General features: G+C 32.5%; 2 protein-coding genes and 1 long non-coding RNA gene across 5 annotated transcripts; 1 reads left to right on the forward strand and 2 right to left on the reverse strand.

Annotated features, from left to right (window-relative positions):
- Nucleotides 1–1,289: 1,289 nt before the first annotated feature.
- LOC139873550 (uncharacterized) lies at nucleotides 1,290–3,433 on the reverse strand. Of its 2 annotated transcripts, XR_011767378.1 has the most exons (3): nucleotides 1,966–3,433; nucleotides 1,479–1,884; nucleotides 1,290–1,390 (listed from the first exon to the last, which is right to left on the reverse strand). It is a non-coding gene; the product is annotated as an uncharacterized lncRNA (long non-coding RNA). The 2 variants fall into 2 exon arrangements; XR_011767377.1 differs by having other exon boundaries at nucleotides 1,379–1,884.
- Nucleotides 3,434–3,440: 7 nt separating this feature from the next.
- On the reverse strand, nucleotides 3,441–5,735 carry LOC139886608 (uncharacterized). Of its 2 annotated transcripts, none has more exons than XM_071870482.1 (5): nucleotides 5,528–5,735; nucleotides 4,755–4,916; nucleotides 4,123–4,369; nucleotides 3,618–3,647; nucleotides 3,441–3,506 (listed from the first exon to the last, which is right to left on the reverse strand). In XM_071870482.1, exons 2-4 carry the CDS (start codon nucleotides 4,905–4,907, stop codon nucleotides 3,640–3,642), a joined length of 408 nt encoding a protein of 135 aa, XP_071726583.1. In that variant the 5' UTR covers nucleotides 4,908–4,916; nucleotides 5,528–5,735; the 3' UTR covers nucleotides 3,441–3,506; nucleotides 3,618–3,639. The 2 variants fall into 2 exon arrangements, with proteins under 2 accessions (XP_071726583.1, XP_071726584.1); XM_071870483.1 differs by having other exon boundaries at nucleotides 3,492–3,509.
- A 2,427-nt stretch (nucleotides 5,736–8,162) lies between these two features.
- Nucleotides 8,163–13,874, forward strand: LOC139873560 (vacuolar protein-sorting-associated protein 33 homolog). The gene is made up of 21 exons (XM_071861484.1): nucleotides 8,163–8,293; nucleotides 8,417–8,497; nucleotides 9,241–9,435; nucleotides 9,548–9,658; nucleotides 9,773–9,838; nucleotides 9,923–10,030; nucleotides 10,190–10,234; nucleotides 10,312–10,368; nucleotides 10,671–10,768; nucleotides 10,861–10,912; nucleotides 11,096–11,152; nucleotides 11,243–11,305; nucleotides 11,390–11,496; nucleotides 11,571–11,693; nucleotides 11,790–11,871; nucleotides 11,970–12,040; nucleotides 12,229–12,309; nucleotides 12,942–12,999; nucleotides 13,139–13,197; nucleotides 13,308–13,401; nucleotides 13,506–13,874. The coding sequence occupies exons 1-21, from the start codon at nucleotides 8,231–8,233 to the stop codon at nucleotides 13,593–13,595; spliced, it is 1,761 nt and encodes a 586-aa protein (XP_071717585.1). The 5' UTR covers nucleotides 8,163–8,230; the 3' UTR covers nucleotides 13,596–13,874.
- Nucleotides 13,875–15,058: the final 1,184 nt, after the last annotated feature.

The following is a 15,058-nucleotide window of genomic DNA, read 5'->3' on the forward strand; positions in this document are numbered from 1 at the left end:
AAGAATGCCCATTGATTTAAGATGCATTTTTACTTTTATAACCCATGGCATGTAGTTATTTCCCGTTGATTCTAAAGGAGTAAATTTAAGCTTTTCCAGATTCGACATTTTCTATTATCAAAAATTAAAACAAACAACAAGATAAATTAGATTCAATTTATATTCATAAGTATATAAACATTAAACATAAATTTAATATAACATAAATGATAAGTAGGCGACAGTGTCGACCATATGTAAGCAATCATAAATAAATGTTATATAACATAAATGATAATTAGGTGACAGTGTCGACCATATAAATGTTAGATAATAGAAATATAAATGTTAGTAACATAAATGATAATTAGGCGACAGTGTCGACCATATATTATTCAGGTGGTATAACCGACCATATATCATTTAGGTGGCAGAGCCAACCATAATTAGTATTAAGATTATCGTGCTGATAACGTGTTATAATTCAGTAGGCTTATAACTACCTTTAGTGGTTTGATTCTTGATGTTATAATTCAGTAGGCTTATAACTACCTTTAGTGGTTTGATTCTTGATTAAGAATGCTAATAATGAAGTGTAAGAACAAAGATGATAATGGAGAGAAAGAAAGAAACACTTTGTAAGTGTGAGAAAATGGTGCAAGTTTAATGCTTGCATTCATGGCTATTTATAGCAAAAATATCACAAGTTTAGGTAATACAATAATATTACTTTTGTGTATCAATAATTGACTATCCATTTATATATATATTTATATATTATAACATTTGTAACTTAATTAGTATATATAATAATACTAGTTTATAGCCCGCGCATTCGCGGGTATTTAATCATACAAGATGTTAAAAATATATTCTAAATAACTTATTTATGCTAATGATATAAGTAATACTCCTCTGTACTATATTAATAGTCATGTTTTGATTTTTAAAGTATTTTCTTTTTAACTTTGACTTTAAATATTATTTTTTGTATTAAATATTATTTGATAAAACTTATATCAATAGATTGACTTTTGAATATATTTTAAGTGGTATAACGTTCATCAAGTATTATATAACACATAATAATTTAAAGTCAAAGTTAAAAAACAAAAGGACTTCTATAGTTAAAACGAGACTATTAATATGAGACGGAGGGAGGAGCAGTGAAATATATGTGAATAATAAATCAACAAATATAAAAAACAGATACATTATACACACTAAGTAAATGAGTATGATACTTGACAAATGTAAACAACTTACAATCTGTTCAGAACTCGAATGCAATATCAAATGTCAAATGTTACTTACACAGATTTCAGCATGCTCACTATAGAAGTTGATATGAATCACATCATCATAAAGCTAATCCACAAGATAAACCAACCATCTATAATTATACAGCACCCTGTCAAATATATATAATTAGCGAAAAATCATGCAAACAACTTACACTCTGTTAGGACCTCAAATGCAACATGAAATGTTAAATTTACATGTATAGGTGAGCCAAGTGTAGGAGTTATAAATACACTCATCTTTAAAACTAAGCCTCCTCAACTTTGATCTATAAGTACTTGACCATACCTCGACCCTCAACACTAAGGGTGTGTTCCCAAGTTTCAATTTACAGGAAAGTAAATGAAATAAAATGAAATGAAAGCGAGGGATGAAGAATCCTTTCAATTTGGAAGGAATCAATCAAAGGAAAATTGCACTACATTTCACTTCCCCTCCATTTCACTTCCTTTCAATTAACAAACTTGGGAACACCATTTCTTCTTATTTTCCTTCCCCTTCATTTCACTTCCTTTCAATTAATAACTTAGAAACACAGCCTAAGCTTACTCGTTTGATGCTGATTCTTTTAAGATGCTTTAACTGTTGAGACCTCTTATTCATCTGCCATTATATGAAAAAATGGTCAAGTACAACTAATAACACCATAAACGACAACTTGTATAGAAAGTAAAGGGTGCGGACCTTAAGCCGAGATGATAGTGAACAACTTGTTTACCTCGGTATCCGATTTCATCTGGATCTATCTTATCTTGGGGACACACACATTGCTTTAGGCCTTGATGTTAGTATAGAAGATGAACTTTCAGTTCCAGAGTTTGGTTCCTGCATTGACCACTAAAAAACATCAAATAAGAAATAGATGATTCACCAGAAAGAAACAGTAATTTACAAATGAAGCAACCTACTGGGAATATTTAGCCAAATCCTGATCATCATCTCTAGAATTCATCTTGAAGCATTAATTGTAAGCATTCGATCAACTCAAAAAACTTAAATCAATCAGAAAGATGAAATTGTACTGTACATCCCATGCACAAAATCATATCATGTTCTTTAACCCTTGAGTGACCTTTCAACCATAATGCACTTGGGCAATTAAGGACACCAAGCTACTATAAGTGATACATTATCACTAAAATTATAAATGTCAAAATATTAACTTTGACCCATAATACTTAAATCAACTAATGAGGTATTTTGCATGACATTAAACAGACCCTGAAGTAGCGTAAAAGTGTACCAAAACCCAAAAGTCAAACACTGCCCAAAAAATGCATTTTGACCATAAAAAGTCAAAATTATGACTGGATGAAAAGAGTCTTCTCTCAAAATGACTTTAAACATAATCAACTTATACATAGATACTTAATAATATTTTAACCTACTATTGATACATAGATAGCAGGTTATATTATAATGTAAATAATCAAATGAGCAAGGGATAATGAAGGATTAGGGCTGACCTTTAGCATCCCAAATTGCCATATACAAGCTGATGACTGTGGCTGCACTGTTATATTGATTTTTAATTGACACAACCTCATTCTCACCACATCAAAAATAGTTTTGCTAACCAAATTTGCACCTCTATTGGTCTAACGCATTTCACTAACCTGTTTGAGTCGACATATGTGCAATATTGAAAAATAAAGAGCAATATGGAAAAGTCATTTTTCTAAGCAAAAAAACACTTCATTACATTAAACTAAATCGCGGATCAACAATCACATAAATACTGATGGGAACGGAAACAAACAAAATAAGCTACCAGTACTGCTAGAGAACGGAAAACAAATCCATAGATGGAGCATAAATTGGAACCAGATCATCAGCAGACCCGAGTGACCGAACATCATCCCACAGTTCCGAAATCAGATTCTAAATGTGATGGTAACGTCAAATTCTCAAAATTACACAAACGCGTCAAAATCAATCCTTAACGAAAATACATCTAAAAATCCTTTTTAAGACACCAGAATTTGCCAACACACTTAGTACAACATAATAAGCATGTATAAACCAACCATTACCCAATTTGACACCAAAACGACCAACATTTGAAAATTGGATAACTATTTAAGTTTTATTGTCAAATATATAAAAGCATTAAATTTTATGTAGCAGCTTGAGCTATGTACCTTAGGTTGAAATAACATCACCCATGATCTGAACTGATTTTCCAGGAGCAGTACGTCATTATATGTTCTATAAAATTGCTCTTTCTACTTCCAGTGTAAACAATGAATCAGAAAAAATAATTTGTTATTTTATTTCTTTTCTAAAACATATGAAAATTATGAGGTAGAAAGAATATTTTAATAAAATGCACTGACCTCCATCTTCAATCTAGGATTATCAAGTATCTGAAACATATGTAGAAAAGCAACATCAGAAAACATACATAAATAATGTTTATTTAAATATGAGGCTTAAGAAATGAATTATGAGGGAATAAGATCTTAACAAAACTTCTTGCAAAATCAGAGCTTGAACTAATCAAAACATGTTTCATCAAAATCATAATAATACATTAACATACATAACAACTCATTAATCTTTAAGAATGGAAATTGATTCGAAATACATGCCTCTTTGCTTATCTGACATAACAAAGCTAATCAAGTCCCGCAACAAATGGAAAAGAGCAAGTAGCTATATAATTTATCATTATGGTAATAAAGACACTGCAAATGGGAAATATGTTTTTGTAATATCTGCTAAACATATATGGAGGCATGTAAAAGGTAGTCAACTGTGGATTTTTTGGAAGATCGCAAAAAGTCATATTGTCTAATTATTTTACTGAGATGTGCAGTATCTAGATAGTTATAGCGTTACCTGTTATTGAGTAGGCTTTCACTTGGTTGAAGGATTCGAATTCGAAGTAGTGTTGTAGGTATCCTTTTGCTGGTATGCTTTCGAATTCTGTTTGCAACTCGAATATCAGAGACGTTGAGTTGAGATAGTTTCGTCCCATTTTTTTGCGGGTTTGCATATGAAGTTTGAAATTCTGTATGCTTGGCTGCAACATTCTTTCAAAATGGTCTTTGTCCTTGTAGTTGGTGTTGTCTTGGATAGCGTTTCCCTGTAATTTGTTGACGAATTTATTAAAAAACCATACTACTCATTTTCATGTTTGTTTATAACAGCTCTTTTTTTATGGTATATGTTAGCCATATATAATAGCGTTAAAAAACAATCAGTTATAAACTTATAAGAGAATATCAGCATGTTAATAAAGTATAAGTAAAATAAAACAATGATGATTTATCTAACATAAACTTAGATCAAATTTTCAAATTATTTCCCTGGCATATACAAGCATCATAAAACAACATACAAAAACCAATTTTATTTCTAGACTTGTTAACAAAACATTAAACCTATTAACCGAAGTTGTACAAATACGCCATAGTTAATATTTACTGTATTTTGGTAACCTGAGTATTTTCATATGTAATTTTACTTACATATGTGTCGAGGAGAATGCAGCTGTATCCATTTGGATTTTGAGTATTTGGTCTTTTGGCTATCCAACGCCTATATACCACTGCTTCGATTGTTTTGAGCCAGTCTCCTGGTTGCAGAGTCGAGATTGGTGACACTTTTGTTTGTTGGTCCATTCTGGCATTCTGCAGCACCCAAAAGAATGTCTATACATAAGTAAGTTGCATAGCAAGTTTCTGAACATTTGTCATGCAATTATCAATCATAAAATTATAACACTGTATTCTTCTCGGAAGTAAGAAGCACATTTTTAATACCAAACTAAAGCATAGAGTAATTTAACCCCTGCTTTCGATCAACTACACAACTAAAAAAAAAACAATTCAAGCCAAAAAGTTCTCTTATTCATATGAAGCAAGTGCAAGAAACAAAAGCATACATATAAATGGAATTGCAAACGACCCATTAGCCCATGGCATTAACAACAGCCTACTGTCTGACCTAAACTCCTAAAAAAAACTTGTCATGCCACCAACACCAAAATTCTCACCAAATAGCACCAATTTCCAGTCAAGACACATCAACAGCCACAAACTTTAAAACAACTTAAAATTTATACATGTGGCCAAATTGCCATCAAGATTGTCACATATAAAAAATTCAATTCATTACTTTTTCTAGTTGACTATATCTAGACACAAAAGTATTAAGATTTTCCTTAAAATAGTCAAGAAGAATTAATCAAATATCAAAGTATATGGGTCTAAAATCTCCAAAAGGGGAAATAGGTACTTACAGTGAGAGTGAATCTATGATTCCTGATTTGGAAGCCACGATTGTTCAAGTGCAAACCCTGACGAATCGACGAACCCTAATTATTGTTTCCCGATTGAATTAATCGATCGATGTTGAACAATTGTTGAAGTGCGAAATAATGAACATGTGTGTGTGAGAAAACTGTATGTGTGAAGAAGAAATGTGAAGGTACGTTCATTATATGAAAACTGTACTGGTAACTGCCTATAAGAAGTCCAAGTCAATTTATCAATTTATTTATATGAAAACTACGTAATTATTCAATTCAAATTAAGGTCATTAGAATCTTAAATGATGTCTTTATTTATGCATTTAAATGGCTAGGATTGAAAGTTAAGATTTCATCTAAAGGCTAGAATTTAGACACGTAGGTTTTTTAATAAAAAATAACATCATAATTTTTTTCTTATTATAGATAAAAGAGATATGTAATGTAATGTTTGCTACAATCGAAAAGTATCTAAAGTACATCACTAGTCAGCCACAAATCCGGCTTAACACATTATTATTAATTAATATGGAGGAGTAATATACAATAATATGTTTAATTAATTAATTAAATTTCGGTTTTTTTTTTTTTTTTTTGGGAAGAAAAGAAAATATGTCTAGTACCATAACCTTCCTCGTTGAAACCGAAAATAAGCTCACGTATAAAGCTAACACAAAATTTAGACATTCCAGAACTCAAAATCACGCGTATAATGTTCGAGATCTAACTCATCCGATGCTTTTCATATCCAAATTTTTGAGATAAGTTTAATAGCCCTAAATCCGTATTTTCGTTTGTAATTCCATTCCATCCGAGTGTCATTACACAGAAAAAAATTAAAAACGATCGTAGGTAAAAGGATCAATAATTAATGGCTCAAATTCCCAATTTACAAAACGGACCTATCAATTTCGCTCCTATAAGGTTAGTTAGTTAGTTAGTTAGTTTCAGTTGCTTTTATCTACATACTTATATAATTTAATTAATTAATTGAATTTCTGATTTTTTGGGAAGAAAAGAAAATATGTCTAGTACCATAACCTTCCTCGTTGAAACCGAAAATAAGCTCACGTATAAAGCTAACACAAAATTTAGACATTCCAGAACTCAAAATCACGCGTATAATGTTCGAGATCTAACTCATCCGATGCTTTTCATATCCAAATTTTTGAGATAAGTTTAATAGCCCTAAATCCGTATTTTCGTTTGTAATTCCATTCCATCCGAGTGTCATTACACAGAAAAAAATTAAAAACGATCGTAGGTAAAAGGATCAATAATTAATGGCTCAGATTCCCAATTTACAAAACGGACCTATCAATTTCGCTCCTATAAGGTTAGTTAGTTAGTTAGTTAGTTTCAGTTGCTTTTATCTACATACTTATATAATTTAATTAATTAATTGAATTTCTGATTTTTTGGGAAGAAAAGAAAATATGTCTAGTACCATAACCTTCCTCGTTGAAACCGAAAATAAGCTCACGTATAAAGCTAACACAAAATTTAGACATTCCAGAACTCAAAATCACGCGTATAATGTTCGAGATCTAACTCATCCGATGCTTTTCATATCCAAATTTTTGAGATAAGTTTAATAGCCCTAAATCCGTATTTTCGTTTGTAATTCCATTCCATCCGAGTGTCATTACACAGAAAAAAATTAAAAACGATCGTAGGTAAAAGGATCAATAATTAATGGCTCAAATTCCCAATTTACAAAACGGACCTATCAATTTCGCTCCTATAAGGTTAGTTAGTTAGTTAGTTAGTTTCAGTTGCTTTTATCTACATACTTATATAATTTAATTAATTAATTGAATTTCTGATTTTTTGGGAAGAAAAGAAAATATGTCTAGTACCATAACCTTCCTCGTTGAAACCGAAAATAAGCTCACGTATAAAGCTAACACAAAATTTAGACATTCCAGAACTCAAAATCACGCGTATAATGTTCGAGATCTAACTCATCCGATGCTTTTCATATCCAAATTTTTGAGATAAGTTTAATAGCCCTAAATCCGTATTTTCGTTTGTAATTCCATTCCATCCGAGTGTCATTACACAGAAAAAAATTAAAAACGATCGTAGGTAAAAGGATCAATAATTAATGGCTCAAATTCCCAATTTACAAAACGGACCTATCAATTTCGCTCCTATAAGGTTAGTTAGTTAGTTAGTTAGTTTCAGTTGCTTTTATCTACATACTTATATAATTTAATTAATTAATTGAATTTCTGATTTTTTGGGAAGAAAAGAACATATGTCTAGTACCATAACCTTCCTCGTTGAAACCGAAAATAAGCTCACGTATAAAGCTAACACAAAATTTAGACATTCCAGAACTCAAAATCACGCGTATAATGTTCGAGATCTAACTCATCCGATGCTTTTCATATCCAAATTTTCTATTTTCTATGACATAAGTTTAAAACCCTAAATCCGTATTTTCGTTTGTAATTCCATCCCATCCGAGTGTCATTACACAGACAAAAAAAAAAAAAAAAAAAAAACGATCGTAGGTAAAAGGATCAACAATTAATGGCTCAAATTCCCAATTTACAAAACGGACCTATCAATTTCGCTCCTATAAGGTTAGTTAGTTAATTAGTTTCAGTTGCTTTTATCTACATACCTATACCTATAATACGTATCAGTTCATCTGCTTTAATTTTAGGTTATCTTTATTTTTAAATTATGACTTTTGATTTGATTTACAGAGATCAGTCTCAGAAAGAGCTCATAACAATTCTGAAAAATGTAAGCTCGATTTCCTGATTATAACTGTGTGATTTTCATGTATTAGGTACTGTTTATTGCTCCTAGTATTAAAATTAAATTGAATAAGTACAGAGTAACTGATATGATTATTTTAATATATAGATTCGAGGGAAAAAATGTCTGGTAATCGATCCGAAGCTGGGCGGTACGCTGTCGTTAATTGTTCAGACTTCAGTTCTTAAGGTCAGTCTGTAACTTTTCTTTATTGTATGCAACTTTTAATTATCTCATATTTGTTAGGAGTAATTAGAATTAGACACATTAGGTTTTTGAATTAATATGAGATATGAAGTTCTGTAACAGCTGATAAATTCTGTAATAACTATATAGAACATGACTCTGTAAATATGTATAAAAGTTGGGGCTGCAATTGTAGTTTGGTACGAGTTTAGGTTTAGTGTGACTAAAATGCCAAAGTTAAATATCTGTTTGCCTATCACAATCTCATTTAGAACTAGATTATGCTTGTTAGTTGCCCTAGATAGATCAAGAATTTGAACTTGCACTTACCACTGAAGCAAGATCATTAGAGGTGTAATGTACAACATTATATCATAACACATCTGTGTTTGCATCTTACAGTAACTATGAAGAACCATAATTTAATTACATGGATATGGATATTTTATGAGACACCGATCAACAAAATAACAAACTTGTAACAGAATAAAGAAAGTAAATCACCGTTATAGAACCCTGAGGGTCTGATCACGGCTAAGCAGTTTCATAGGGTTCAAATTTAAACATACTAGGCACCTATTTGACAACTTCTGCTAAAGCAATAGGAGAAAAGTAATTTTCGTTGCATGTTACCAATAATGATAACAAAATTCCCAATTACCCAATAAATCCCAATATTAGAACTTCTATGCGGTGCCATATATTGGGTTCTCTGACTGACAATGCAAATTAAAATGCACAAACAGGAACATGGGGCTGAACTGCATCATCTTAATGCAGATCCAATCGAGAGTACCTGTACAAAAGTGGTGTACCTTGTACAAACCCAGCTTGATTTGATGAAATATATTTCTTCACATATTCACAACGACAACTCTAAAGGGCTTCAGAGAGAATATTTTCTCTATTTTGTCCCCCGCCGGGCTGTTGCATGTGAGAAAGTAAGTTATCCTGTACAGTTGTACCTTTACACATTATACAAAGTTTGTCTACTCTAGCAAATGATTGGATGACGATATTACTCGATATTCACAAACAATATTTGATTTGCAGATTCTCGAGGATGAAAAAGTTCATAATTTAATAACTATTGGGGAGTTCCCGTTATATGCTGTTCCACTGGATGAGGATATAATATCATTTGAACTCGACTTATCTTTTAAAGTATGTATCGTTACATTATCAAGATGTTAAGACTAAAATTCCACAAATCTAGAATATTTAGCTGTGTTGTCTCTGTTTCTATTAAATCCCTGTGCCTCGTTTTTCTCTTAACAGGAATGTCTTACTGATGGTGACTCAACCTCTCTTTGGCATATTGCCAAAGCCATACACAAACTTGAGGTTTAGTTTACTTATTTATACAATAAACATCTCTTTTTATTGATGCTATAGATATAGATTAATTTAGTTTGATTTATTCTGCAGTTCTCTTATGGTCTGATACCTAATGTTAGGGCAAAAGGGAAATCATCTGTACGTGTTGCTGACATGCTTAACCGTATGCAAGCTGAAGAGCCTGTCAACTCAACTGATGTAAGTCCGTTTTATACAAGTGATACATTTAAATGGTGACTCACTCTTTCTAGTATTAATAACTAGTAATATATTAATAATAATTATTATAATTATAATTATATGCTGTCTAATATATGTAAATAGAAACCACTCTTACTCTTCTTCCTGAAACTGTAGACGGGCGCACCTGAGATAAATACCCTTATTATTCTGGACAGAGAGGTACGTCATCTAGTAGTGTTGATTAATACTCTTTATAGCTTTGTGATTAAACCTGCATTATTGTTGTTTCATTGCAGTTGGATATGGTTACTCCAATGTGTTCTCAATTGACATATGAAGGGCTTATGGACGAGGTAAAGACAATAATATATTGTCCTTGTTGAAGTACCATGATAAAAATATATCTTACACCAAACTTGACCTTTCACAAATCGGGGCTTCACATTGTTTTCCAGTGTGATAATGTATCAATCCCAAACTGTTTTATGTCTGTCTATTTTAAATTGTTGTAACCCTGTTACAATTGATGATTTGAGTATGGTTTTTCGGCTCATTTTGAATTGATTATAAAGCACCATGTACATCCCATTCAGAAGTGCAATTGAAAGGTGCATCTTCTTGCTGTTCTATATAAATCATATCTAATTTTTTGCAGTTTTTACACATCAATAATGGTGCTGTGGAGATAGATGCATCAATCATGGGTGCAAACCAACAAGATGGGAAAAAAACAAAGGTTCCTCTTAATTCAACGTATGCACTCAAATCTTGTGTTTACGAATCACTTTGTATGTATGTGTTCAATTGTGATTATGTTTTCTTGATACTTTGATATTTTTTTCTAGTGACAAGTTATTCAGGGAGACCCGAGATCTTAACTTTGAAGTTGTTGTCCAGGTTCAACTATTATAACTACTTTACTAATGTCATTCATTAAAAAAAAAAAAGTATTTGTGTATGCATGTATGTGCACGTTTATTATTTAGATAACACGTTCTTCTCCACTCTAGTAATATATGCACCACCCTTTAAAACCCCAACCAAACACACCCTTAGTTGCCATACACAGTATGATTGCAGGTTCTACGTCAAAAAGCAACATCCATGAAGCAGGACTACACAGATATGACAACTACTGTAAGTTTCGATAATGTTTTAATGTAATTTAATAGGTGTCATTATTATTCATTTATTTTGACAATTAAATTAATTTCTGTTTGATTACAGAATCAAACAGTCTCTGAATTAAAGGACTTTGTCAAAAAGCTCAACTCATTGCCAGAAATGACTGTATGTGCCTTTTCCAACGTATTCCGTCTCATTTCACTTCATAAGAAATATTCTAAATTTGAAATGCCGTTTGTTGTTATTTAGAGACACATAAATCTCGCTCAGCATTTATCTACGCTCACTTCAAAACCTTCGTTTCTTGGGAAACTTGACATGGAACACACCATCATCGAGGCTGAAAGCTATGATATGTAAGCTCGAATAACTTCTTTTGTCAGATGTAGAAAAATTTAATTACTGAGCTTTTATCGATTTTTGTTTACAGTTGCTTTGAGTACATTGAAGAGATGATTCATAAACAGGAGCCTCTCGTTAGCGTCCTCCGTCTTCTTATCTTACTTTCAGTTACCAATGCTGGGTTACCAAAAAGGAACTTTGACTATCTTAGGTAAGGATAATATATTATATTATTTTTATTATCGGTTACTATTTATATGTAAAGAAACAATGAACTTATTTTATGGTTGTTGCTATCCTGATTTAGGAGAGAGATTCTTCACAGTTATGGATTTGAGCACATAGCTACCCTTAACAATTTGGAAAAAGCTGGGTTGTTCAGGAAGCAGGTTCCTAATATTGCACTTTCTGTTAGCCTATTCTAATTGTTTTTTTATTTTTCAAATATAAATAGAAAAAATGAGTTCGGTTCCGTTTTTGTTTTCAGGAGGGAAAAAACAACTGGTTGACGATCAAACGTGCTCTTCAACTCGTGGTTGAGGATACCGACACAACCAAGTAATGTATTCATACAACCACCACCAAATTTTAATTACTACTCACTTTTATAAGTCATCATGTCTAGAAACAGTGTTATATTTGTGAGGATGATATATTTTTTGATGATTTTGTTCTTCGTGTTCTAGTTTTTTTACGGTTGATATTTGTTGGCTTATTTTTATTATTTCTATATTATTTTGTGGCAGTCCTAAAGATATTTCGTATGTTTTCTCTGGATATGCTCCTCTGAGTATTCGCCTGATTCAACATGCTATTCGATCTGGATGGTGAGCTTAATTTAATATCTGCCTCTTATTTCTTATTTAAAGATAAAGGTGGTAAGATCAGCAGGCGAGGCGGATCTACAAGGGAGGTAGAGGGGGGTAGCTGCCCCCTCAAGGAAATGTTAAGGGGATCAATGTAGTTTCAAAAATTATGCCCCATCTAGTTGAATTTCCTAGCTCTGATCATGTCTGGCGGGTTGGTAACAGGTCAAACGGGTCCAGTTTGAAGCATGTGATTTTTAGTACGTGCTGAATTGAACTAGGCCAGGTTGTAGGTTGCCCTTCAAATACGTAGTTTAAAATTTTGGAATTTATGAACAAATCTCTAATAACATATCCTCAAATAAAATTGATCTATGAAATTTTATGCTGTCAACAAAGACTTTGATTTGGCACCTTATTTGACATGTCTGAAATTAAACACGGGCCAAATTGACCCGTGCATAAGTAAATGTATCGGAGTTTCCACCTGATACTATAAGTGGTAGCAAATCTGATTGGCAGATTTCTAATCATCAGATAATGTAGCACAACTTTACTTCAGTCTAACCTCCCATTTCATTTTTTTTTTTCCTTTTATTTATTTATTTTTTTAAAATAATTATCTCTCTATGCATTGTTATTTGGTTAATCAGGCGTCCCCTTGAAGAAATACTGAAGCTGTTACCTGGCACACATACAGAGTCGAAGAGGGTTAGTACTAGTTTAACATGTCTGTCTTTTCTATGTTGTTGAAACTCTTTGAATATGTATGTTCCCTTATTTTGTTTTCCATCATCTCCTGTTTACGACATTATAATAACCATGTGACTAAATTTACTCCATGCTTCAGAGTGCGTTTGCAAACAGTCCATCATTTGATATATTGCCAGGGGGTTTACGCATGGACAAGTATGTTTTCTGTAACACCTAATCCTTGTTTATTAAATAACTCACACCAAGTAATTGTATTACATAAGAATATTTGAGCATGTATTTAGCTACCGTTGAATGTTAATCAGACCTCAAGATGGGAGGCGTTCTCTTGTTCTAGTCGTCTTTGTTGGAGGGGTAACTTTTGCCGAAATTTCTGCACTCCGCTTTCTCAGCTCTCAGGTATTCTTCATGAGTTGGATTATTGTGCCGATGTATTTTTATATAATATATATACATTTATATTAGTATATATATTGAATCTGGGTTTATCTTGTTACGTGTAGGAAGGAATGGCATATGACATTATCATAGGGACAACAAAGATCATCAATGGTAACACCTTAACTGAAACCTTCATGGAGAACATGGGCTGACTCGCTTTATTTTCTGGCTTGACGCGTTACAATTATTACTTGTACTGTGAGAATTGGGGCTTGTAACCTGCATCAAGTGGCCCTTTCAAGAGATCATGGCTTGATGTGAAGGTGCATTTGGCTTCACAGCGCTTGTGCTGTGTTTTTGTTTATATAGAGTCCATTTTTTTCTTATGTTACAGCAAGACTTATTTATCTCTTCTTGTACCACAACCTTGTAAGTCAACGGTTACACAACTTTTGTTTGTTGAGTTTGCAATTAATATTATTTGTTTACCATCTGCAAATCTTCCATAGATTCTATTAGAAAGGTGGATTAGTGGGTTGAGAATCTGGAACCGAATTGATACTAGAATCGTGTGAACACTTTTTTAATAAAGTATTTTGACCTACTTGGTAACGGGTTACACAAAATCACTATTATAATATAACTAGTATGAACAATTTTTTTGACCAAAAAAAAATCGTTCCTTGCAATTGATGAAAGTCTAATCTGGAAGATTAAAAGTATATTAGAAATGTCAAATTTCTGGAACCTTTCCTTAGTGAAAGAGGCCTTGTATTTACATTTGGTCAAAAGGTGCAATGAAATGTTGCAATCTTTCAAAATTAGTTATGATCAAGAATCACAACTCTAGGCAATGCACTTGTTTTAAAGGGTGTATTAAGACCCTAATAAAGCCTTTAAACAAGTCCCAAAACGTCCAGAATTAATAACTAATCTTTGTGAAACGTTGCAAAACGTTTGGGCAAAAGTTGCCACTTTTCTGCAGTACGAGCACACAGGAGCAGCGCTCCTTAGAACTACCAAAATCACCTTTTGCTTCGTGATATATATGGACCCATTTTAATTATGAGGAGCGACGCTTTTCAAATATCAAGAGCGACACACCATATCACTAGGTGCGGCGCACCAGAAATCCTGGTGCAGCGCTCCTTAAACCTGGACAACCATTTAAGTTAGTTTCTTCAACAAACTTCAACCCAATTCAAGCTAGCTCTTTAACTCTTTGACAGACGTGTACCCTACACTCTCCAAATTCGTTCTAGAGTATTAGAGACTGCTTCACTTTCAACCTAGTAAATCTAATACACTAAAATGATTCATTGGATCATACTAAAATCACCGATAAATCCCCCCATATTAGTGTTATCCTTGATTTAATAAAATGTAAACAAACAGTCAAACCAATGCTTCAATGGAAATGTTCTATGAATTGAATTACCAGCTAGTATATTACACATATCAAGTATTTGAAAATCAGGATGCCCGTAACGTGTGAACCCATCAAATCATTTGAAAACTGGAAGATAATATACACATCAATTTCGTACTTTCTACAATTAGACCCGATTCTTTACAAACCATGTGTCTCAATCCTCCCATGAACATATCAAAAGCCAAGTCCACGCTTTCTTGAAGCTGCAAAACTTCATGTCCACATAGGTAGTTTTCTTCAATC

Source organism: Rutidosis leptorrhynchoides, chromosome 1, assembly GCF_046630445.1.
Source record: "Rutidosis leptorrhynchoides isolate AG116_Rl617_1_P2 chromosome 1, CSIRO_AGI_Rlap_v1, whole genome shotgun sequence".
NCBI classification, from domain to species: domain Eukaryota; kingdom Viridiplantae; phylum Streptophyta; class Magnoliopsida; order Asterales; family Asteraceae; genus Rutidosis; species Rutidosis leptorrhynchoides.